This window comes from Bos javanicus, chromosome 5 (genome assembly GCF_032452875.1).
Source record: "Bos javanicus breed banteng chromosome 5, ARS-OSU_banteng_1.0, whole genome shotgun sequence".
Lineage (NCBI taxonomy): Eukaryota > Metazoa > Chordata > Mammalia > Artiodactyla > Bovidae > Bos > Bos javanicus.
The window spans coordinates 98,047,639-98,074,612 of NC_083872.1; the positions used below are offsets into that span (position 1 = coordinate 98,047,639).

The window sequence follows — 26,974 nt, forward strand, 5'->3', positions numbered from 1 at the left end:
AAAAGATCTAGCCTATTTCCAATTTGTATTTTTGACTCCAGGTCCAAGAGTCCCTAGTGGGTTAAAGGGAGCCTTAAAGTGATAGTGACTACAGGGAGCTGAGGGGTTGGTGTGAGAAGAGTGGATAAGAGGGGTGGAGGAGATTGGGGTATTAAAGGAGGACAGTTAAGGATTCAGGGGGAGCTGAAGGGAAGCTTGAGGGTGGTAAAAAGGAAGAGAGAGGATGATGGAAAAGGGGAGGTTTTAGGGAGATCCATCCTGTTTCTCAAGGAGGATATGGAAGTTCTAAGTTGTTATAGTAAAATTTTGCATTTTTGAAGATACTGGACTGGATTAGTGCTGTAATGGTGCAGCGTGTCGGATGAGATGGAAGGGTGCTCATTGGAGTGAGAATTACCTATGGGGTTAGATAGTTAAACCAGACATGAGACTTGAAAAGAGCTGGTAAAGAATATTCCTTTGTGAGGAGCCAAGGAAATTCCCTTCTGTCATCTCCACTGTAGGAGTCAAGAAAGAGGCCTCACAGAAGAGCTGGGAATATTCCCACTCAAGAGTTAGAATGTGATGGTTGAGGTGTGTTGGTTGAGGTGTGTTGAGGTCAGAGAGTCAAAAAAATTCTTTGCCGGAAAATATTAAAGTAACTTCTTACCATGTTGTAGTAGATAAGATGGCTATAGCACTGGTTCAGGATTTAAACTCAGGGAAAGATACCTGAATCTCTTAGCAGGAGAGGAGTTGAAATGACTCTTGAAATATGATTATTGAGGTGGGGATGGCATGGGTGAGGTCCAATCCTCATCCAAGTCATGTTACTATACACATGTCAAATAAAACTAAATTCCTACTTGGCAAGGAGAGATTTTATTTGAAAAGGCTTTTGCAGTTAGGAGATTGCTCTGACCACAAGGTATGCAGATATCTCAGAATCAAACACAAAAAGTGCTTTCAGTGAATAGTACCAGCAGGATCTTTGTGGGAAAGTGGGACAAGCGGTGAGAGGTTAGCGGATGACATGGCCCGGGCAGTTTTAACATGACGGGTGTGTGTGTGTGTGGTGTCAGCTGATACTTCAAATGAGTTCTTAAGAGAGGGTGTTCTGGATTGGCTTGCTTAAAGAGAGGGTGTTCTGGATTGGCTTGCTTAAGCTTAGAGCTAGCCAAAGTTTAGCGGTCTGTGGGGAACAGAGAAGCCTGACTAAACTGGTCAGACCAAGTCAGTGTGTCAGTTGGCCTGCTGCTGCTGCTAAGTCACTTCAGTCGTGTCCGACTCTGTGCGACCCCATCCATAGACGGCAGCCCACCAGGCTCCCCCGTCCCTGGGATTCTCCAGGCAAGAACACTGGAGTGGGTTGCCATTTCCTTCTCCAATGCAGGAAAGTGAAAAGTGAAAGTGAAGTCGTTCAGTCGTGTCCGACTCTTTGGGATCCCATGGACTGCAGCCTACCAGGCTCCTCCGTCCATGGGGTTTTCCAGGCAAGAGTACTGGAGTGGGGTGCCACCGCCTTCTCCGAGGGTAAGGTGGAGTCATAGGTAAAAGTCACCTAGTGGAGCCCTGAGGTATTGAGGCTTTTTAATTTTAGGCAAAGGAAATCAGAAACCTTTTTGAATTAGATAAAATAGCAAGTATTAGAAGTAGGCTTCCTGGTGACTCAGATGGTAAAGAATCTGCCTTCAATGCAGATTGACTCAGGTTCAATCCCTGGGTTGGGAATATCCCCTGGAGAAGGGAATGGCAACCCATTCTAGTATTCCTGCCAGGAGAATGCTATGGACAGAGGATCCTGGCAGGACCCCTCAGGACCCAGTCAGTGGGGTCACACAGAGTCAGACACGACTGAACAACTAACACACACACACACACACACACACGAAGTAGAAAAGGGAAGGGAGAGAGTTTTGAGATCGTTTACTATTGAGGTAGTTTAGCATGGGGTAATGAAGGGCTAGAGTAGGGTAGTGGTCTAAAAAGTGCAAAACAAGAGGCAGAGATAAGGACCTGCTAAAGAAGAATCAAGAAGATTGTAATTGGCAGATGGGGTGGGGGGAGGGGGCGGAGAGAAGGGGGAAAGGAAGGTGTCAAGGATGGCTCCATGACACCACAGAGAAATTAGGAAAATTGTGGTATCATTGACTCTTGAGGGTTTCCTGTGGGAGAAAGGTGATGAATTGAATTTTATGGCAGGGAGAGATGGTCAACTTGTAAAATTTTCTTGTCCATACTCTTGTTTTTTAAGTATGGAAGTATAGAAGAGAAGATTATCTGAGTTTACCTGATCACAAGCAGCTGAAGTCCAGTGATTTTCAAGTCATCTCCAGCCCGAGTTTCAGTTCTACCCAAATAGCTTCTTGTTGGCCATCTCACCATCCTGTTTCTTATATCTGCAATGGCTCTTGCCAGGTCCCTGCTATCAAAACATTTTGTTTTTAATAAAGCTAACCTTTCTATCACCAAGAGAATAATTAACCACAAAATCTTACAATATTGATGTACGCTTCATTTAACCATCTGTTAGCTATTGACTCCTTTAGTCCAACTTACCACGTTATCACTCAACTGAAACTGCTTTCTCCAAGTTGTCATAACCAAATCCAACTTGCCTTATCTGTCCTTAATTCTTGACATTTTTGTAGCATTCAAAAATGTTGATCAGCATACGAACTTCTGTGTGACCCAGCAGTCCCACTCCTAGTTGTTTATTCAAGAGAAATGAAAGTATATGACTTCACAAAAATTTGTACATGAATTGTTATAGCAGCTTCACTAATAATAGCTAAAAACTGTAAACAGTCTGAATTCTACACACTGGAAAAGGGATAAACAAATTTTAGTATATACATACAATGGAATTCTGCTCAACAATAATGTTGATACATACAACAAAATGGATGAAGCTCAAAAATATGTCAACAAAAGAGTACACACTACAGGATTCCACAAAAATCTAGATAACAGGCAAAGCTAATCAATAGCAACAGAAAGCAGATCAATGGTTGCCGGGGCCAGGAGTAACCGGGATATATGGCAAAGGAACAGAGAACTTGGGGAGTAATAGAAATATTCTGTGTCTTGATTGGAGTGGTTGTCATAGTTGCATACATTTATTAAAGTTTATTGAACTGTACACTTTAAATATGTATATGTGCATTTTGTTGAATATAAATGACATAACTTATTTTATATACAAAAGAAATAAGATTTCACAGAATGACCAATATAGATATACCATTCAAACAAGAGAGTATATGAGAGGATGAGATCATTGAGCTTCCTAAAAGGTCTATTTCCAGCTGGAAAAAAAATGTTGACCGTAGCCCCACCTATGTAGAATGTTCTCCTTATAATATAGTGTTAATTCTTCTGATCATGCTTAACCTGCCTTTTAGTTTCAAATATAGGTATAGACTGAGAAAGGAGGAAGGAAAGCTTGTCATTTGAGACTGAGGACAACATAGAGGAGGATGGATGGGATATAAAGAGATTTTTGAGAGGTTTAAGATGTTGGGGATGTATAATATTTACCTCACTTCCTGCTTCACTGAGATTACTTTGTGAGATGATGTGGGATGAAGGATTCAGAGCATGGAATTTGTCTTCAGGAAAGCAGAAGAAGGTTAGAATGGCACTAGAGAAAGATTGGTAGGAAGTTAATAAAGGAAAAGAAGGATTTCTGAGCTCTTGTGAGGGTTCACTAAAGAGATATGGTGGTGCTTATTTGAGTTAGTAAGTCTGGGTATTAGGAAGTCTGAAGATACGTTCCTTGGAATGAAAATATTGAATGCATGGCGTATAGGCTACAACTCAGGGAAAGTGTGTGGGGATCCAGCATATTTCTTTAGTAGATTAAAACAGTATTGGAAATCAGATTACACCTTGTAGATATCCCATTTAATATATTCCTAAATAGATGTTGGTGAAAACATTGTAGAAAGTATTCAAGTATCAGAAGGATGTTTGGACAGGATGAACTCCAGGATTTCTTTTTAATAGTGTGTATAGGTTTATGCATAGTCCTCAGTTGTAATCAATATTGCTAACTTAAATTGACTTGTCCACTCCTCCCCCCTCCTTTTTTTTTTTTTTGTTACTCTTAAGGCTTGTGAGGCCTTAAATGACCAGAAAGGTTCTTTGGATTTTGTAGACCAGATGTTTAGTAGAAATGATAATGTTTGACTTGAAAGTCATAAAAAGACATTTAGCTGCCCCTTAATGCCGTATGCAGATTTTGTATAGTTTTCCAAGGAAAGTACCATAAAGAAAGGTGCCCAATAAATATTGGATTCTTACCACCCTTGCATTTTAAATTGTAAATGTTTTGGGGCTATTTCTTAGCCTTATGCAGCACTTAGCATTATATCCTTGACTAACATGATCTTTTTCCTGGTTTTTATAATGGACGCATAGTATGAGGGACTCAGTTTTAGATAGTGCAGTGAACACAATGCGGACTGATAAGTAGTGTGATGTATTAAGGGCTGAAATGAGCCAAAAGTGAATCTGTGATGGAAATTTACTAATTTGCCAATAGCAGCTGTAGGTACACAAACAAGTAGAAAGGGCTGTCGCTTTTTGAAAAAGCTATCCGCCCATTTGTTTTTAACTAAGAAAGTTGGATTTAGACTTAGTTAGAAGGAAAGTTCATGTTGTGCTTACTGATGAAAATAGTGGCCCTCATAAGTCTTTTTGGCCAACACAGCCCATAAACTGGCTTAAACATCACTTTTTTCTTTACTCTTTTTAAACACTTTAATTTTTCAAAGATTAACTTCTTAAATGGGGCGTGGTTAGTTTTCATTGGTAGTTGGTCTTAGCTCTGGATGGCAGGCCTTCAGTGAGTATTGTGAGAGAAGACCGTGTAGGTTCTTACTTCTTAACCCTGGGCTTTTTGTTTGGGTGCCTCATTTGTGTTCTTCATCTTAGCCTCTAGATCTGTGCTGTCCATTTGACCACTTGTCTACTTAAATTTAAATGAATTGAGGTTAAATAAAATTTAAAAAATTAATTTTTTAGTTGTAGTAGCCACATGTGGCCAGTGGCTATTGTATTACACAGTGGAGAGAACACGTCTGTTATCATAGAAATTTCTGTTCGATATCGGTGCTCTGTATCTTTAATAACTATTGGTACCAGGAAAGTAAATGTCAGAAGCTTGGAATAAATGCTTTAAAAAAAAAAAACCCAAACCAATATTTTGGGTAAAAAAAAAACACCATTTATACTGCTTTAGTCCTAATGGCTTCCGCTTTCTCAGAGTTAAATACTGTCTCTTAGGATAGGCTTTATGTATAATTCTAGTATTAAGTCTTATTTGAAGATCATTCTAATAATAATATAAAGCAATAAAAAATAGTTGTATTAATAACTATATCTGCCAGACTGAAGAGTTTTATTAAGGTATACTTAATACAATAAATTACACATAAGTAAAGTTTAATAAATTTTGATATATGTATACACTTCTGGAACCATCATCAGTCACTACAGTATAGTCATCACCTACAAAGGTTTCCTCATGCCCCGTTATCATTCCTCCTTCCTTTTCTTTTCCATCTTCTCTCCCCACCTCCAGATAACCACTGAACTGCTTTTTGTCACAATAGATTAATCTCAATTTTCTAAAATTTTGTATAAACGGAGTATGCAGTATATACTTTTCTCTGTCTGGCTTCTTTCATTCTACATAACTATTTTGAGATTCACTCAAGTTACATGATCAGACAGTTCATTACTTTTTTGGAGAGGAGGGGGCTATGCTCTGTGGCATGTGGGGTTTTATCAGTAGTTTTTCCACCAGGGATTGAACCCAGCCTCCCTTCAGTGGAGGCTCAGAGTCTTAATTACTGAACTGCCAGGGAAGTCCCAATAGTTCATTACTCTTTATCGTATGGATATATCATAGTTTATTCATCCATTAGTCTGTTGATGGCATTTGGGTTGGTTCCAGCTTGGGTTATTACAAGTAAGCTGCTATGAACTTTATACATAGGTCTTTGTACTGACATTACACTTTTATTTCTCTGAAGTAAATATCTAGACATAGAATGGCTGGATCATATAGTAGGTTGTTTATTTACTCTTTTAAGAAACTGCCAAACTGCTTTCCAAAAATGCTGCAGCATTTTACAGGCCCTGCCTCAATAAAGTATGAGTGGTCCACTGGCTCCATATCCTTGTCAAATTCTTGAAATGATCAAGCTTTTTTGTTTTATCTGACAGACTGTTTTAATAAGAAAAGACCGTCCTGGTAGACTGTTTTAATAAGAAAAGACCATCCTGGTAGAATTTATTTCCCCCTCTTAAAAGTCTTTTGTATTTAAAATGCTGCAGAAGAAATGCTTTGTTTGTGAAAAGATTTCGACAGTTTTCCTATACATTTATTTACTCTTTGATAGTATTTGCTTACCATCGCTGATTTGAAACTCAGTTTATGGGAATCAATACATGTTGTTCATTTTGACTTACTTACTTTTCTCTTTTCGTTCTAGCGGCCCCTTTGTTGCTTTATGCAAACAGACGGGACTTGCGATTGGTTGATGCTGCAAATGGCAAAGAGAATGCTACGATTGTAGTTGGAGGCTTGGAGGATGCAGCTGCGTTGGACTTTGTGTTTAGTCATGGCTTGATATACTGGAGTGATGTCAGCGAAGAAGCCATTAAACGAATAGAGTTCAACAAAACTGAGAGTGTACAGAATGTTGTTGTTTCTGGATTATTGTCCCCTGATGGGCTGGCATGTGATTGGCTTGGAGAAAAATTGTACTGGACAGATTCTGAAACTAATCGTATTGAAGTTTCTAATTTAGATGGATCTTTACGAAAAGTTTTATTTTGGCAAGAGTTGGATCAACCTAGAGCAATTGCCTTAGATCCTTCAAGTGGGTAAGTTTTGCATAATGTACAAAGGTTATTGTATCTCCTCCTGGCTGTTTTCTTCCATTAGCATAGACACCCCTCACTTCCAAGAGAAAAGAAACACTAGACCCCCCTTTTGGGTTCTTTGGACTTCTTTGTCAAGTAGAGTTGAATGTGGGAAGTTAGGTCATGTTCTTAAAGTAAGGTGTGTCTATAAATAGTTTTGTGTTTCGAGTATCACTTAGGGGATAACCATGTTTATAGTTCTTGTTTTATCTTCTGCATATTTTATAATTATGAGAGAATAATTAGAAGGCAGAGAAGAAGGAATGATAACAAGAGTATAGGTATGTGATAGCTCAAATCTTCTGAATCTTATACCTTTTATTATATACACCATTATTTTGTAATACTAGTGTTTTTTTATTAAGCTGATTTTTTAGTATTACAGTGTTGAACGAAATATAAGTTGTTAACTCATATCTAGTTCACTAAACATGTATTTATCATAAAGTTTATTTTCTAATAAGAGAAACTTAAAACTGTGGGCAAATCTTACTGTATAGAATGTGAACTGGTCCCCAGGTGCTTCTCTCTTACCATGTTTCAGTCCTGCCTGTACGATTCCTTGCTGTGTCTCTGTTGAACACAGTGCCATGCCAGAGTCTGTCATGGCCAGGTGTAGATAAAACGTGGACCTGAAATGAACTTCTATTAATTGGTAAAAACCTAAAGATAAATACCTGAGAATAACTCTTTTAGTCCTTCTTCTTCTTTGACTTTCAAGTATATTGGAATGCTTTAAAACTCATTTATAGGAGGGAGTGAATTAATATTATGTAATAAGTTAAAATTTGGGAAAAAATGAAAAGTTTATATATGCTCTTTTGTCTCGATATCAGGTCCTTTTGGTGACAAAGTCTTAAGACAATGCCATATTACAGGAAAATGAAAAGCTTTGTCTGACTGTAAAAGATAACATGGGCAATAGTGAGTGAAATTTTAGAGTGAGAAGTTCTAGAAAGCATATATAAATATACTTTATATAATATATAAAAATGTATTTTTAGAGGAGCATTAAGAGGTGTCTGCTAAAGTCAGATGTTCTTTTAATAAAGCATCAGAAAATATTATACTGACTCGAGTGGTAGGAAACAGGGTTGTGTGTTCCAAGAAGGTCATAGATGTTGAATGTATGGTAAACTGTCCTGATTGAACAATCTGGTTCTTGAAAACTTTCAAGGTGTTTTTGAGAAATGGAATCTGTTTTGCCAACAAAGTTTGTTGTTAAGTCTCAGGGAGTGTTGAAATGTCTCTGAGGTTACTGCTTTGTAGAACATACAGGGTTTTGTTGCTTTCCATGCTTATTAGGAAGTAATACTTTGATGAAAAGATTAAATAGTTCTCCCCCTCTCCTTTTTGATATATTCAGTCTTATAACTCTAAGGATGATGGAAATTTCCCCAAATATCTATTAAATGGTTAGTATGTTCAGAGCTCTGCTTTTTTGTGTTCTTGGGGAGAGATGGGGAATATCTTTAAGGATTTACTATTTAAGGAGAGAAAACTTAGGAGAGAACTTTTCCTTCTTCAGAGCATGTTTTTTTGCATTATGTAGTGTGTATGTGGAGAGGGAAAGAGTGTTAAATTATAAGAGCCACAAATCTCTTAAGGATAGTACATAGTTAAGGGAGGTGAATTTATAGACAACTCTTTTGACTATTCAGGATCTAATAATTTAATAATTAAAAGAGTCATTCTCATTTTGTCCCTTAAAACTTGAGCTTTACTTCTTGCTGGCAGGTCTGATAAGTGTCTTAGGAAGTAAGTTTCCCATGTGATGAAAAAGTACATTAGCATTTCTGTGGCTTAAATATTTACTAATGTTTGAATCTTGAATTTGCCAGACTCAGCAAGTTAAGGATATTATTGAAAGAATCAATAGTAATGTACTTTGAAGGTGACAGTACTGTTATTTAAGCTTCTGAGGGACATTCACTGAAAAATATTTTTCCTGAGGACTAAATGGGGTTTTGGTCAAACAGTCAAATACCTTTCATTATTTTTGATGTCTGTAGTTAGTGTTGCATATGTGTGAGTGTGCATGTAAATTCACTTTTTCAACTCTTTAGCAGTTCTCCAAAAGTTTCTTTTAGTTTTTGGAAAGTTAGTGTCGTATGGTTGTTTTTTACATTGTGCAACTGGAAGCAGATAGAATGCAGCCAAATGGTGTCATTTCATACTTAGCATGATGAAGCATGTTTAAAATAGTTTACACTTCTAATAGTTTAAACTTCTAATAGTTTAAACTTCTGCATTTAAAAATATATTTTTTCAAATAGTTTTTTCAGTATTGATCTTAGATTTGTGTTAACACTTTTAGTTTTAATGGAATAGTAATTTTGGATTGAATTATATCACTCATATCAGTTAATAGCAAACAGGAGAGATGATTTCCAGATTTATTTTTTAGGGGAAAAATGAAGTTTGCTTACCAGAGAAAATATATGAAAACAGAGCTGAGGAAAATGGTGGCTTTATCAGAGTTCCGGGATCCTGGGTTATGAGGTTCAGAAGAGCTGACTGAGTGCTCTCACATCAGCTTATGTAAAAGGAAAGCTCTTGAATGACTGGCATTGTTTGAGCCCTGGGAACTGGTGCAGACATCTGTGTGCTTTCGGATGTATGGGGTTCTTTGTGCAGTCAGTTCATTTAGCCTAGACTGAAGGAAGATTTTTATTTCCCTCTCTAAATTTGGCTTCTATTAGCCTGAGATTTTTTTTTTTTTCTTTCTTTCTTTCTTTTGAGTGACTGGCAGTGTAGAATTCTGAGTAAGGAACGGGAAAAACATATGTATGGAAATAGTTCCAGAAGTGAACAATCGTAGTTACAGAAAGCAGTATCCTTGCTTTATGGTGAGAGGTGATTCTTATGTGGCTGCTCCTGATGGTGGAGCTCCTGAATCTGATCCACAGCGACTGTTCTAATCTTAGAGATGTTGAGGAGCTGCAGAACTAGTTCAGTGGAAAGAGAACGATTTATAATTTCCTTGTCAGTTAAGTACGTGTAATTGTCATAACTTGAGTATGTTTAAAAGTATTTTCTATACTGGTGTATCCCAGATGACTTAAATAGTTGCTGCCACATAGTAGACGTTAAGTAAAAATTTCAGTAAATATTTCTTTTATAATCCTCTGTTAATTGTTCTTGTGAGGGACATTTGTTTTCTAAGCAGTGTAAACTTTAGTGTGGTCTTGTGAATTCTAAATCAGTCTGGCTTTGATTGCAATTGTTTTTTTTTTTTTTTCTAACTGTTTACCTAAAAATACTAACAAATCTACAAAATCCTTCCTACATTAATAAGTGAGTTTATAAGGTTGCAGAATACAAGATCAGTATACAAAATAAATTGAACGTATTTCTGTATACTAGCAACAAATGTGGAACAGGAAATTTCAAGTGGAATTTGCAGTAGCACCAAAAATGTAAGATACTTAAGAATGAATTTAACCAAACATGTATGTGACCTGTACACTAAAAACTACAAAAAAGAAAAAAGAAAACCCTCAGCAACAGTGGAGGCAAAAACACCAAAAGGCAGGCTCTGGGTACCCCACCTGGCCCCCACAACTACTTCAAAGGAACTCGGTGCTGTGTGATCCTAGGATCAGGGAAAACTTGGGGTAGGAGGCGGTGGCTCTTGGTGTTAATACCTGTGAATCCTCCCAACTCCCCAAAGCCTAGCCCTGGCGAGGCCAAGGCAGCTCAGCACTGCCCTGGAGCTCAAGGCCCCTTGCCTCTGTGCTCTTTGAAGTCCATGGCAGAGCTGGCATCCTTCAGTTCCCATGTTGCCTATGATGCACCCAACAGAGCAAGACATCATTCTGAGCAGCACCATGGCAGTTCCATGGTTGTTGCTGGGTGTGTGTCCACCAGGGTTTGCAGCCCTCACCAAACACAGCTCAATCAGCAGGCCATAGAAGAACCCACCTGGCACCACATGTCCCACCCTTGAGACTCTGAGCCCATCTCACAGTCTTTGCAACCCCATGGACTGTAGTCCACCAGGCTCATCTGTCCATGGAATTCTCCAGGCAAGAATATGGAGTGGGTTGTCATTCCCTTCTCCAGGCAATCTTCCCAAATCAGGGATCGAACCCGGATCCCACCACTTTGCAGGGAGATTCTTTACTATCTGAGCCACCAGGGAAGCTTCTTTCCCCAGAAGCCCCTGACAGAATCCCCTAGCACCAGCAGATGCTGCCGTGGCACTTGAACACTGTAGAGTTCTACCAGTGCCTGTGAATGGAGATGCTCTACTTCATCCTCTTCTATCCAGAGGGCCCTAAGGTGTAGTACCTGGCAGCCAAAGTCCTAAAAAAGCAGTTGTGGAAGTTCCACACCAAATACACACTATGGTTCCAGATGTACTAGGAGCCCAAAGCCATCACTGTTGAGTTTGGGCAGGACACCTGTATCTGCTGATAGTCCAGCTAGGAGAAATGGGCTCTACAGAAGAAGGAAGGTTTTACCTTTGAGTACACTGGTCCCTCCTTCCACCCCACCCCTCTCCCTGGCATGCTGATTCTTCTGCCCAGGTGAGGGCCCTGGCCTGGAAAAATGAGAGGAGGTCCCGGGCCATGGGAGTCCCCCTCCCTTAGAAAGCAGGGAAGGGGCCCGAGGTTTTCCCATCCTGATGCCGCAGGAGCAAGGACTCTCCTCAGTGAGGGACATTTTTCTGGTAGACCTATTTTCATTTTGGAAAACATTTATAAATAAAAAATTTATGAGAGAAAAGCAAAAATACACCATGCCTGTGAATTAGAAGGCTCAGTATTATTAAGCTGTCATTTCTCTTTAAATTGAATCAATACAATCCCACACAAAATATGAACAGATTTTTAAATAGAAATTGTCATGCTAAACCTAAAATTTATACAGAAATGCAAAACTAAATTGTATAGTAGCCAAAACAAATTTGGAAAAGAGATTCAAAGTTGGAGGACTGAAACTACCTGAGTTCAAGGCTTGTTTTAAAGCTACTGTAATCAAGACATATTGTATATGGCTACTTTCTCATATTGTATATGGCTACTTGCAATTGTTAATTTGAAACATGGTTAAGATTTTTAGTCTTTCATTAGAAGTTTTCAAAATTGTATTTTAAAGATACACTCATTGGAGAATGTTTCATGTCACATCTAGCTTTGTTAATTAGCAAGCAAGTTACTTTGTTTTCTTGGATGTCAGTTTCCTCATTTCTAAAATGAGTTCCTTTCAATTTTGAACTTTAAAAGCCAGACATTTAAAAAAAGTACTCTATCTCATTTTAAAGACATTATTTAAGCTTTAAAAGCCAGACATTTACAGAAAGTACTCTCATTTTAAAAACTGTATTTTATAGTTACACATTCAGTCTAATTTAGATATTTTATACTTAATAATTGTGTTTCTCAGAACAGATTCTTTAGATTTTGTTTCTACTGCCGTTATTGCACATGCTGTCACATTCAGCCTCCTTTTTTAGGCTGTTTCACCTCTAAAACTAGCTTAAACCTTTTTTCCAGTTCCACTTGTAAACTGAAAAGTACTTTAAAATATCAAAGGATATGTTTTGTATGAAGAATGGAAAATGTGGCCCATTACTTTCAAGCAGGTTATATATATTCAGATATGCTTGGTATATATATTCAGATATGCTTGGAGATAGGTGTTTTTGAAATTACCTAAAAAGAGTGTGTTGGAAAGCCACGAATCCAGGAAACCTGTATTATAGGTTTACTTTACTAGCCTCTGGGATAGAAATCAAGGCCCATGGAAGGTAAAATTTTTTTTTAAGAATAAATAAGTAAATGTGTGTATTTAATTGTATGTATTCTCAAATGTTAGTGTCGATCTTTCCTCTTACAAGTGTCATCCAGCTTTTAATCCTTTATATCTAGTGATACATATCACATCTCATTGAGTTTTGATTGTGGTTTACCATTTTTATGTTGTATGTCTCCAGGCCTACTTAAATTGAGGGAATATTAAAAGGGAGTATTTGCAGTATGACTATATGACTCTAAGTAGCCTAGTCTCTTAATAGCTTTCTTTGCCTTTTATCAATAAATAAAAGCTTTCCTTGCTTGCACATTGACCTTTTGGTTTATCCTAGCAAAAGAGAAGAATGATATTTTATGAGAGTAATGAATATAGGATACCTTTATCTGAGTTCTCTGCATTTTGGTGTTCTTATATATCCTTGCTGTATTTCAGTGTGATTGGCTCTTTAGAAATTTTAGCAAATTAGTTTGAGCACACCTGATATTTGTGTTATTGAATCTTTAAGATTTTGGAAGGAGGAGTATGTGACAGCTAATTTGTGAAGTAGAAATGAAGTGATTGTCTTTAGTATTTTTTTTTTTTTTTGGTAGCATTTGATATTATACCATATTTCTTTTAGAAATTCTTCGCAAGATTTTCTGATTTTTATATTGTTGGCTCTCCTACCTCTTGGACCACACTTTTCCTTTCTTAATAACTCTTAAGTTTAAAAGTATATCGTTTATTCTTTCCCTAAGATCATATACATTCCCACAGTTTTTGCATAGAAGCAGATAGCGGATTATCCATAAAGCTCCATATCCTGAAGCACTGGTTCTGTGTATGAAAGCTCTTGCTCTGTCTGAACTCTCAATAACGTACAATTTTGAAAGGTGTCCTCTTGGTCAATTGGGGAAGCCTGTTTTCTGCCAATTAAATCCTGGGAGTGGTAGGGAATTTTAAGGATCTTCTTGATAAATGACCTTCACTTTTTGTCTGAACAAACCTAGTCCTTTGGGTAAAATAAGAGAAAGTCAGATTCTTGGTTGAGATTTTCCAGTTCCACGTTAGGTCCTTTTTTTTTCCCCATGAAAAGTGTTCTGCTGAAGCTATGGTTTGTTTGTTTTTTTTTTTTTGGTCCTCTTTTTTTGCACGTTGAATTACTTAAAAAATGCAACCTGGTTGTTTTATTTAAAAGAGGATTTTATAAATTCTGTGTTTTTAGATTTACTCACTGTACTGATTTCTGATTTTACTATTTTTTTGCATCCCACTTAATCCAGTTGGTTTTAGCTTCCTTCTGCTTGCAGTATGTTCTTTAATATTTCAGCAGAAGTCTGTTAATGGTAAGCTGCATTATATCTGCAAATATATTTATTTTGTCCTCATTCTTGGAAAGATAATTATTTGATTATAGAATTCTCTGATTGTTATTTTCACTCAGTCCTTTTGAGGGTATTATGACTTTTAATTGTTGCTGTGAGAAGTCTGTTCTCTAATTATTGTTGCTTTGTAATTAATTTTTTTCTGGTTTCTTAAAAGCAATCCCTGCATTCCTAAATTTTTGGTACTTTGCAGCTCTGTTCACTTTGTGTCCAGATGTGGCTGTGTTTTATTTATCCTGCTTAGAAGCCTTGTTTCTAGAATATAATCATCATTGTTCTTTATTCTAGAAAGTTATCCATCATTTTCTTTTCCGTTATTCTCTTTAGCCTTCTCTGGAATTCCTGTTTGATGTATGTGGACCACCTGATTTTATGCTCCATGCCCCTTAATCTTGCTTTCATATCTTCTCTCACTTTATCTCTCTGGGCTTGTGGTTATTTTTTGCACCTGCCTTCTAGATAATTCTTTGTTCAGCTGTGCTTAATTTTGCAGCTTAATATCAGTGGTTGTGTTTTGCTTTTGTAGAATTTCTTTACGCCCTTCATTTAAAACTTACTATGAGATCGTTACCCTACATAAAAGAAGAAATATTGTATCAATAATATTAGACTTACAAAATGTTAGAAAAATAGTTGATAGTTCTTGTATAACTTTTACCTGCATGCACAGTCCTTCAGTCTTGTCTAATTCTCTGTGACCTTCATGGGCTGTAACCTCCCAGGCTCCTCTGTCCTTGGGATTTTCCTGGCAGGAGTTCTGGAGTGGGTTGTCATTTCTTCTCCAGGGGATCATCCTGACCTAGGGATCGAACTTGAATCTCCTGTGGCTTCTGCATTGACAGGTGGATTCTTTATCCCTGAGCCACTTAGGAAACCCATAATCTTTACCTTGCTTCCCTTAATATTATATTTTGTGTAATCATAGAAGAGTTATCTAGATCAGGAAATTAATACAATATGGTTAACTGATCTCTAGACCATAATTGAGTTTCTCTAATTTTCCCACAAGGGTCCTTTTTGTGGTCGAGGGTTCCGTGTTGCATTTAGTTGTTACTTCCTTAGTCTGTTCTAATCTGGGACATTTTACCAGTCTTTGTCTTCATAACCATGACCTTTTGAAGGTTACTAAGGCCAATCAGTGGGAGAAGGCAATGGCCACCCCACTCCAGTACTGTTGCCCGGAGAATCCCATGGATGGAGGAACCTGGTAAGCTGCAGTCCATGGGGTTGCTAAGAGTCAGACACTACTGAGCGACTTCACTTTCACTTTCCACTTTCATGCATTGGAGAAGGAAATGGCAATCCACTCTAGTGTTCTTCCCTGGAGAATCCCATGGATGGAGAAGCCTGGTAGGCTGCAGTCCATGGGGTCGCACAGAGTCGGACATGACTGAAGCAACTTAGCAGCAGCAGCAGCAAGGCCAGTCAGTTTGCAGAATGTCCTTCATTTAGGATTTGTCTGAGGTTTTCCTTTGATCAGTTATAGGTTTTTGGCGTAGCAGAGGTCACGTGACGTCCTCCCCTCAGGGCATCGTATCAGCAGATATGTGATGTGGATACTGATGATGTATTATTTGATCCCTTGGTTATAGCTTTCTCTGCCAGGTTTTGTGTGTGTGTTTACATTTTCCCCTCTTATAATAACTACCTGAAACTGTGCAGCTATCTTGCTTCTTATCATACAGCTACAGCCTGCGTCCTCAGTCATGTCTGACTCTTTGTGACCCCATGAACTGTAGCCCGCCAGGCTCCCCTGTACATGGAATTTTCTAGGGAAGGATACTGGAGTGGGTTGTCATTTCCTCCTCCAAGGGATCTTCCTGACCCAGAGATCGAACCCACATAAGCTCGAACCCACATCTACAAAGTCTCCTGCGTTGGTAGACGGATCCTTTAGTACTGAGCCACGTGAGAAGTCCACTTCTTACATTACTTTTAAGCAACCTTTGTTCGTTTTTGCCTGCAACAATTAATACTGTGGTTTTCTGCCAAATGGTGATATTTGCAGTTCCATTGTTCCTCTTAAACATGCATTATTAGTTAGAATTCTACCTTAAGGAAGAACTGTCCTGTCTTTCCTACTTAGGTATTTACCCAATAATTTATATGAATATGGACTCGGGGCATTTGTTTATTCTATAAGTTATAATCCATTACTGTCTTTTTCTTGCTCAGGTTGTCCTAGATTTTGCCATTGGGAGTTCCTTCAGGTTTGCTCCTGTGTTCTTTTGACAGGCCCTCATCATTTTTAAACACTTATTTACTATCTGCAAAGCACAAGATGTTCCACATTCATCCTGTCCTTTTGCTTCACCCTTTGACTCAACCCTTTCTCCAAGGAGCTCTGTCTCCTTTATTGGAAGATGGTATTGAGGAACTAAGATCTGGGAGCTGGATGTGTTCACACTGGATTTTCATTGCAGTGAATAGTTGAGAGATACATGTAGGAAGTACATGTGTGTGTGTATATATATATACACCTAGTTCGTGTGTGTGTATCTGTATCTACATATTAAAAAAATGAGCTTGTGTTTATCTCCAATTCCAACCCACCACTTACAAAATTATGTTACAGTCTTCTCCCCTTTCTCCCCCAAACCTTTTCTTTATTATTCCAGTTTATGATAGTGAGAAACGGGGTTCTCATTGTCCACAATGTATTTTATTTCCTCAATCCTAGTGTACAAATTTCAGAATTGCCAACCTGTACTCTTGTGAGAAACAAATTTTTTGTCTGGAATACACTACTGTGAAAATCCTGTCAGTCAGAATGCTGTCTTCCAAATGTATTTAGGTCAATTTTCCTTCCCACCAGTTGCAGTGTGGCATTTGTAATATATTACTGTTTGTGTTCCGTTTGGAATATCTGCCTGTATCCTGGTTGATTTTAATTATCAATTTATTTTTGGGTTGTGTGAAGCAATTGCCATGTTTCCTAGAGCTTAGAAATAATACAAAAAGCTTTAACTCAGTAGCGTCCTTCCTCCTGATCCTTCTGCGATGGTCCCATTTCCCCTTTCTTTCCAGCTTGTCCCTCCCCATTTACCCCCTAGGATATCTTATTATTATTTATTTCTAGTTTTATTATTTAATTGAATTCCTTTTTGTACAGATGAGCTGATACATATAAATTTTTTAATATTTTTTTTTACATGAAAGAGGAACATACTAAAGATGCTCTCTTGCACTTTGTTTTTTAACTAACAGCGGAGAAGGCAATGGCACCCCACTCCAGTACTCTTGCCTGGAAAAGCCCATGGATGGAGGAGCCTGGTAGGCAGCAGTCCATGGGGTCGCTAAGAGTCTGATACGACTGAGCGACTTCACTTTCACTTTTCACTTTCACGCATTGGAGAAGGAAATGGCAACCCACTCTAGTGTTCTTGCCTGGAGAATCCCAGGGATGGAGGAGCCTGGTGGGCTGCCATCTATGGGGTCGCACAGAGTCAGACACGACTAAAGCGACTTAGCAGCAGTAGCAGCAGCAGTATCCTGAATATCACTCCATATCACTTCATAGAGATCCTCCTTGTTTTTTTTGTTGTTTGTTTGTTTTGGCGACTGCCTAGTATTCCATTGTGTGATTATAGCATAATGTATTCAGCTGCTCTCCTGTTTTGTTAGCTGAGGTGTTTTAAAGCAAATCCACACAGTGACATTTCACTCTGAAAAGTGGGTATTTTCCTCCATAACCACAATACCATCTTCTTCCACGCACCCCAAATGAACAAGTCTTTAATATTATAGATGACTCAGTCCATATTCTGATATCTGTCATAGCCTCATAAATGCTATTTTATAGTTGGTATACTTGAATTAGGATTTAAAACAAGGTTCACAGATTGCACTTGATGATGTCTCTTAAGTTTCTCTGGAATAGTCCCTCCCTATCTATTTTTTTCTCATGCTTTTATTGAGAAGGTTCTGTAGTTGTTTTGTAGAATGTTATGGATTTGGGGTTTTCTAAGAGATACTTGGGCTGTTTGATTTATTTTTACTCCTTTACGTTTCTTATAAAAATTAAAGTTTATGATAGGAGACTTGGTTAGCGAATTCAGTTTCTTGGCACAAGTGCTTCATAGGTAGTATTAAGTACTTTATCACATCAGAAAGCGCATAGTATTTTGTTCTACCTGTAGTGATGTTAAGATGGCTCAATAGATGATGAAAGTTTGTATTTTTATTATAATATTGAGCTTTTCCTTTTATATCATTCAAGTAATCTGTGGAATGATCCTTTTGTACAAGGCCAATATCCAGTTCCTTGTCTACTGATTATTTTAACATCCACTGATTATCACTTCTTGTTTTGTTAAGGATGTCTGTTACTTTTTTATGATGTCTGTCCCATGTGGTTTAGTCTGTCTTTTATGTGTTTTGGTAATTTAAAATAGTTACAGTCTCTATCCAGATTATTCAGTTGTCTAAAGTTCTTAGAAATCCACTTCTGTTCTTTGTTAAATTTCCTGATTCTTAAGGTGAACTGTTTCCTTAGGTGTTTTATAGTTTTAAATTGTGAGTTGGCTTCCTTTTCCGGTAAGCGGCCTGAGGTGACCCCTAAAAATGGTTCGCTATTCACTTGATGAAGAAAACCCCACAAAATCATGCAAATCAAGAGGTTCAAATCTTCGTTCGCTTTAAGAGCACTCATGAAACTGCCCAGGCCGTAAAGGGTATGCATATCTGGAAAGCCACCAAGTATCTGAAGGATGTCACTTTAAAGAAGCAGTGTGTGCCATTCCGTCGTTACAACGGTGGAGTTGGTAGGTGTGCACAGGCCAAACAGAGGGGCTGGACGCAGCGTTGGTGGCCCAAAAAGAGTGCTGAATTTTTACTACGCATGCTCAAAAATGCAGAGAGTCATGCTGAACTTAAGGGCTTAGATGTAGATTCTCTGGTCATTGAGCACATCCAGGTGAACAAAGCCCCCAAGATGCGGCGCAGGACTTACAGAGCTCACGGTCGGATCAACCCCTACATGAGCTCTCCCTGCCACATTGAGATGAGATGAAAAAGAACAGATTGTTCCTAAACCAGAAGAGGAGGTTGCACAGAAGAAAAAGATATCCCAGAAGAAACTGAAGAAACAAAAACTTAGGGCCCGGGAATAAATGCCACAAAAAATAAACGCAAATAAAAGTTAAAAAAAATAAAATAAATTGTGAGTTGATCTTCAGAGGGGTTGTTTGTGTGAATCCTGAGTGGCTTCAGGTAGAGGGTCGTGAAAAACAAACCTCTCTCCGGAGGAAGAGAGAGAGGTTTGTTTTTGCTATGCACACTACAGGTGTTTCCAGAGACCACTTTATTTTTAAACTGAAGTATAACTTAGATGTACTAAAATGCACAGGTTTTCTGTGTTGTTTTGATGTACGTAGGTACTTGTATTACCACCCAGTTCAAGCAGAGATGATTTTTTTATTTAATTTTGGAGTTAGGAGTTCCCGTACAGTGTAGATAGAATAAATTCAGACGCTTAAACCTATGTGAGGGCATTGTGATTACAGATTTTGGTGGTTTTTCCTACCTTTTCAGAGCTTAGGCCAAGGCAGAAAATTTCTTTGCCGCCTCCTACCAGTGGCAGGTTTCTGTGCTTGATCGTTCCCTGAAGGTCTGTGCTTTGTGCAAAAATCTCAGTTATAACACAGTGCTTGCTTCTTGTGTGTCAGGGCCTTATTTTCCTTTTCGCCATTGAGACAGCAGTTTCTGAGTTGAGAATGTCCTTCAGAGTGGCCGTAGCATCAAGCGTCTACTGCTTTGTTGTTGTTGTTTAGTTGCTAAGTACTTCTTTTTACTTCCCTATTAACTTTTGGCTCTTCAGAGATTTGATTTCCCCTGCTTTCATACCTTAGTTGTACTTTTAAAGTAGTGTTTATGTGATTTTTTTTTATAGACACACATATATATGTATCAAGTCCATTTGACCAATTATAACACACCGTAAGCTACTCAGTGACTGAGTAGCTTATAACAACAGAGATTTTGCTGCTTATAGTTCTGGAGGCTGGAAAGTCCAAAGTCAAGGTGCCAGCTTGGTCCTCTTCTGGTGAGGGCCCTCCTCCTGGTTCATGCACCTTCCTTCTGTGTCCTCATGTGGTGGAAGAGCCTAGGGGATCTCTCTTTTATAAGGCACTAATCCCACTCCTGATCGCTCTGCCCTTAAAGCAAAGCACCTCCCAGAGGCCCCACATTCTAATAGTATCATCTTTGAGGATTTCAACATAGGAATTATGAAGAAACATAAACATTCAGACCATAGCAATGTATAAATCAAAAGGCTTGCCACTGATTCTAGGAAAAGGAAGGTTTTCTGGTTATGTTGTTAATAAACTACCAGAAATAGAAACTCTAACTTTTATGTTTTTAAATATTACCTTTTCTTCTTGGGAATATATGTGCATGATAGTTGGGCATTATTCATACTTAGTAATACCTGTGTTAATGACTTCTTTTAATTATAGGTAGGATTATATAAGTAACTTCAAGGATCATGGAGTGATTTATGACCTAATATAGATCTGGTTCACTTAGTTTTTATGACTCAATTCTAAATGTTGTCTTAATTAGCCACCTTTGTATGTAATTACATCTTGTAAAGGATGAAAATTTATCCCTTCTGTTTAGCTTTATTGAAAGTGAACATTTCTAAGTATTTTTGTTAGGGGAAGCTGGATTCAGATTAAGTATACATGCTAGATTAGGAGTTTGTGAATATTTTGGAAAATTTATTGTTTTTTCCTTACATAATCTTAGAAGTTACATGCTTGGGATTGTAATAAATTTGTATAAAATGGCTGCTATCTAGTCTGATTGACATTTGAGATATTTTTATTTTATTGGCATAAGAAATTTTGGTATCTTGAAAAGTCAGTGTTTACTTCCATTAGTTATTTCCTAATTAAACCCTGTCTTCTACCCTTCACTCCATTTAAAAATTACTTTCCAGAAAGCATTGCAAATGGGTATCATGCCAGATATAGCAGTAAAAGTACATTTGTGTGGAAACTAGTGACCATAACAACCTAGTACTGGTTTGCATGATTTTTGATGGATAGCAGATGTCCATACTACTGCAAAGTGGAATTGCAACCACATATATTTAGTTCTTCAGTGTCAAGTAAATACGTTTATATTCTCTTAATTCAAAGCCAAGATAGAACCCATGAGCCAAAATAAGAGGCCAAATAGGCTACATAATTGAAAAGTTAGTGATAATTGTTGCTGAAGAAAGATTTCTCTTATATGAATGAGCCTGTTACTTGGCTTTTATGAAGCCATGGGAGATACTTATCAAACACTTAACATATTTCCTAGAGAATACTTTAGGTATCCTTTTGGCTTTTAAATATGATGCTGATAAAAAAGTGTTTGCAGAATATATTACACAGCTAGTTAAATTTAGCAGCTTTACTGTTAAGTGCTTTTAGGTAACCCTAGGTTACTAAGCCAGGTTAACTGTCCAAACAAAAACAAAACAAGCGAAACCAAACTGACTAGTTAATATGTGTACCCCAATTATTTTTTATTTTTGGAAAGAGTCCACAATAAAATGAGGTAGTCCAGGAGTTTACCTAATAGTCTAATTTTTAGGCAGCTGGGTTAAGGGTGGAGGTTTTCAGGCCCCAGTGTTAAATATTATTCATTCTAATAATAGAAACTGTTTATATCATATCCTCCAGATAATCTGGAGAATGTTTTTTTCCTTCTACTTCAGGAATTTTCTTTTTTCTCTGCATCATGAAGTCTCTAGTCTGCTAGCAGTCTTGATGTTCTCCATTCTACTAGCTGATCTTTAGATAAAAAGTTTATGCCTTTCTTTTACTGGCTGGTGCCCACCCCGCTTTAAGGAGTAGCTGTCTTAGAAGAAGTAGCCTCTAAATATTGTTCTTTATTAAATCTAATGCCTTTATTAAATCTAGTATTTATGACATTCAAGCTTTTAGAAGGTACCCTTTACTATATTAACCTAATTTCTTCATATTGTTTTATGCAGCTTAATAGAACAAGAGTCGGTATTCATGTTACATATTTTAGTCCTGGAAATGACATTCCCTCACCTCTCCAATGCAGATACAATTCTTGATGGCTTATTTGGCATTCATTACCCCCATGATGCTTTCTGTTGGCAGCTGTCTTCTAGCTGTGTAAAGTTTCTGGGAATTTTGAAGTCAGAATCATCTTGAAAAACAACAAACTTGTAAAAGGTTCAATTTTGTTTTAAATTATATACTATATAATTAATGTGAAAAATCATAAAGTTAAAACTGGTAAATTTTAAATCTCTTTTGTAGACTTTACTTGGAATTTTTCTAAGTTATATAATATTTCTGATACATAAAATAAACCTTAAGTTTCTTCCAGTACCTAGAATACTAGAGTCTGTTATATTTATAGAGATATTGTATATTTATGCCATGTCTGGATCACATATATTTGAAAGCAGAGCATACTAGTCTTGTGTTGCATTTGTACTAAGGGATGTAAATTGATACTCATTTAACAGTGTTAAAATGTTGTAGCTCAAACTTTGTCCCCTCACCTGGACCAAATAATGCTCTTAGATAATCAAACTCAAAATACAGAGTAGTAAATCCTCTGTATCTACTTTGGATAGAGAGGATACTTTGATTTTGGAGGAAAATACCAGTGGGTTGCTTCCCCTTCTCCCCCAAGGATTTTTCTCCTCCCCTCATGTTGAATGATGAGTTTGGGTTACAGAAATGCAATTCCCGGTGACGAGATCAGCTGTTGTAGCTGTCCAACATCACATACCTGTGCAAAGGTCTTGAGCACAGAGCTCAATAGCTTCCATTCATTTGAATCAGCTTCAGTGCTTCATCCCCAAGTGCCGTGAATGTTGCTTTCCTGGCTCGCTAGGGCCCATTGCCATTTTTTCCCTGCACTCCCTGGAGAAGGACAAAGTTTCATAAAGCACATTCTGAGGCTGAAACCCAGGAAAAACTGTATTCAGGAGAAGACACATCAGAGAGCCTCATTCTGCAGAAAGGTCACTGCATTGACTGGAGACATTTTAGGAATGACATTTAATGTCTTTAAGCTCTCTCTCTTATTCTTTCTTTTGGTTACATAATTTAGCTGCTTTTGGGGAAATGCACAGAATCAAGATTTGGTACCCGTCTTAACACTAAAAATGAGTACCAGGGTTTATAGAACAGTAAACTGAAGCAGAAACAGCTCTGCCTTTTTTTTTTTAAAAAAATAGACTTTATTTTTATAGCTGTTTTAGGTTCACAGCAGAATTGAGTGGGACATATATTCCTAATTTCTATACCTTACATTACTGCTGTCCTTTGTTTCACACACAGACACACATATATAAAATTATCAAATACATTGTTGCTGCTGTTATTTTGAACAAATTGCTGTTTGATCAATTAAGAATAAGTAAAACGAAAAGAAAGAAAAGTTTTTTGATATTAATTTATTCCTTCTCTAATATGCTTCGTTTTTTAAAGATATAGATCTGAGTTTCTTACCTGTATCATTTTCCTTCTCTCTGAAAGAATGTCTTTTCTTACAAAGTAGGTCTCTAGATAATGAATTCCCTAAAGTTTTGTTTGTCTGAGAAAGTCTTTATTTCTCCTTTACTTTTGAAGGATAATTTTGCAGGGTACAGAGTTCTAGATTGGTAGGTTTTCCCCTCTCAATTCATTATTTCTGCTTGCTCTTCTCTGAGGTTCTTGAGTGTGTGGTTTGGTATCTGATACTAATTTGGGAAAATTCTAAGTTAATAGAATTTTCTTCAAATTAGAATATGTTTCAAGTAATTCTTCTTCTTTTCTTTCTAGAATTCCTGTTATGCATGTGGGTATGAAAGTGAAAGGCAAAACTTAACCAGTCACGTCCGACTCTTTGAGACCCCATGGACTATACAGTTCATGAAATTCTCCAGGCCAGAATACTGGAGTGGGTAGCTGTTCCCTTCTCCAGGGGATCTTCCCAACCCAGGTGTTGAACCTAGATCTCCCGCATTGCAGGCGGATTCTTTACCAGCTGAGCCACCTATGATACACCTTTTGTAGCTGTCCCACGGTTCTGGAATATTGTATTCTATTCCCCCCAGCCCCCTCAGTCTTTTTATTCTTTCTCTGCTTTTTAGCTTGGAAATCTGTATGGACATTTCACAAATGCAGAGATTCTTTCTTCAGCTCTGTCCAGTCTACTAATGAGCCCATTGAAGACACTTGTTTCTGTTACAGTGTTTTTGATCTCCAGTGATTCTTTCTGGGTCTTTCTTAGAATTTTTCTGGTTATTCTGTCTGTTCTTGCATGCTGCCTTTTTTTTTTCTTTCCATTTGAGTCCTTAGCATATTATTCATGGTTGTTTCTAATTCCTGGCCTAATAATTCCAACATTGCTGCCATATCTAAGTCTGGTTCTGATGCTTGCTTTGTCTGTTCAATCTTTTTTTCCCTTTTAGTAAGACTTACAATTTTTTTGTTGAAAACTGAACATTATATACTGGGCAAAAAGAACTGCAGTAAATAAGTATTTAGTAATGTGTTGAATGTGGTCCACTGGAGAAGGGAATGGCAAACCACTTCAATATTCTTGCCTTGAGAACCCCATGAACAGTATGAAAAGGCAAAATGATAGAATACTGAAAGAGGAACTCCCCGGGTCAGTAGGTGCCCAGTATGCTACTGGAGATCAGTGGAGAAATAATTCCAGGAAGAATGAAGGGATGGAGCTAAAGCAAAAACAATACCCAGTTGTGGATGTGACTGGTGATAGAAGCAAGGTCCGATGCTGTAAAGAGCAATAGTGCATAGGAACCTGGAATGTCAGGTCCATGAATCAAGGCAAATTGGAAGTGGTCAAACAAGAGATGGCAAGAATGAATGTAGACATTCTAGGAATCAGCAAACTACAATGGACTGGAATGGGTGAATTTAACTCAGATCACCATTATATCTACTACTGCGGGCAGGAATCCCTCAGAAGAAATGGAGTAGCCATCATGGTCAACAAAAGAGTTTGAAATGCAGTACTTGGATGCAGTCTCAAAAATGACAGAATGATCTCTGTCCGTTTCCAAGGCAAACCATTCAGTATCACAGTAATCCAAGTCTACGCCCCAACCAGTAACTCTGAAGAAGCTGAAGTTGAACAGTTCTATGAAGACCTACAAGATCTTTTAGAACTAACACCCCAAAAAGATGTCCTTTTCATTATAGGGGACTGGAATGCAAAAGTAGGAAGTCAAGAAACACCTGGAGTAACAGGCAAATTTGGCCTTGGAATACGGAATGAAGCAGGGCATAATAGAGTTTTGCCGAGAGAACGCACTGGTCATAGCAAACACCCTCTTCCAACAACAAAGACTCTACACATGGACATCACCAGATGGTCAACACCGGAATCAGATTGATTATATTCTTTGCAGCCAAAGATGGAGAAGCTCGATACAGTCCACAAAAAGAAGACCAGGAGCTGACTGTGGCTCAGATCATGAGCTCCTTATTGCCAAATTCAGACTGAAATTGAAGGAAGTAGGGAAAACCACTAGACCATTCAGGTATTACCTAAATCAAATCCCTTATGATTATACAGTGGAAGTGAGAAATAGATTTAAGGGACTAGATCTGATAGAGTACCTGATGAACTATGGATGGAGGTTCGTGACATTGTACAGGAGACAGGGATCAAAGACCATCCCCATGGAAAAGAAATGCAAAAAAGCAAAATGGCTGTCTGGGGAGGCCTTACAAATAGCTGAGAAAAGAAGAGAAGCAAAAAGCAAAGGAGAAAAGGAAAGATATGAGCATCTGAATGCCGAGTTCCAAAGAATAGCAAGAAGAGATAAGAAAGCCTTCCTCAGCGATCAATGCAAAGAAATAGAGGAAAACAACAGAATGGGAACGACTAGAGATCTCTTCAAGAAAATTAGAGATACCAAGGGAACATTTCATGCAAAGATGGGCTCGATAAAGGACAGAAATGGTATGGACCTAACAGAAGCAGAAGATATTAAGAAGAGGTGGCAAGAATACACAGAAGAACTGTACAAAAAAGATCTTCACGACCCAGATAATCACGATGGTGTGATCACTCACCTAGAGTCAGATATCCTGGAATGTGAAGTTAAGTGGGCCTTAGAAAGCATCATTACGAACAAAGCTGGTGGTGATGGAATTCCAGTTGAGCTATTTCAAGTCCTGAAAGATGATGCTGCAAAAGTGCTGCAATCAATATGCCAGCCAATTTGGAAAACTCAGCAGTGGCCACAGGACTGGAAAAGGTCAGTTTTCATTCCAATCCCAAAGAAAGGCAATGCCAAAGAATGCTCAAACTACTGCACAATTGCAGTCATCTCACACGCTAGTAAAGTAATGCTCAAAATTCTCCAAGCCAGGCTTCAGCAGTACGTGAACTGTGAACTTCCAGATGTTCAAGCTGGTTTTAGAGAAGGCAGAGGAACCAGAGACCAAATTGCCAACATCCGCTGGATCATCGAAAAAACAAGAGAGTTCCAGAAAAACATCTATTTCTGCTTTATTGACTATGCCAAAGCCTTTGACTGTGTGGATCACAATAAACTGTGGAAAATTCTTCAAGAGATGGGAATACCAGACCACCTGACCTGCCTCTTGAGAAATCTGTATGCAGGTCAGGAAGCAACAGTTTGAACTGGACATGGAACAACAGACTGGTTCCAAATAGGAAAAGGAGTTCGTCAAGGCTGTATATTGTCACCCTGTTTATTTAACTTCTATGCAGAGTACATCATGAGAAACGCTGGGCTGGAAGAAGCACAAGCTGGAATCAAGATTGGTGGGAGAAATATCAATAACCTCAGATATGCAGATGACACCACCCTTATGGCACAAAGTGAAGAGGAACTAAAGAGCCTCTTGATGAAAGTGAAAGAGGAGAGTGAAAAAGTTGGCCTAAAACTCAGCATTCAGAAAACGAAG

General features: G+C 38.0%; 1 protein-coding gene and 1 pseudogene across 4 annotated transcripts in view; both read left to right on the forward strand.

Annotated features, from left to right (window-relative positions):
- The window catches only part of LRP6 (LDL receptor related protein 6), a 179,188-nt gene that overhangs the window by 12,598 nt on the left and 139,616 nt on the right, over positions 1-26,974 (forward strand). For all 4 annotated transcript variants that reach the window (XM_061417824.1, XM_061417826.1, XM_061417825.1 and 1 more), the window contains exon 3: positions 6,483-6,876. In XM_061417824.1, the coding sequence (XP_061273808.1) occupies positions 6,483-6,876 (394 nt within the window). The remainder of the gene's footprint in view (positions 1-6,482; positions 6,877-26,974) is intronic.
- LOC133248092 (large ribosomal subunit protein uL22-like) lies at positions 17,455-23,241 on the forward strand (annotated as a pseudogene).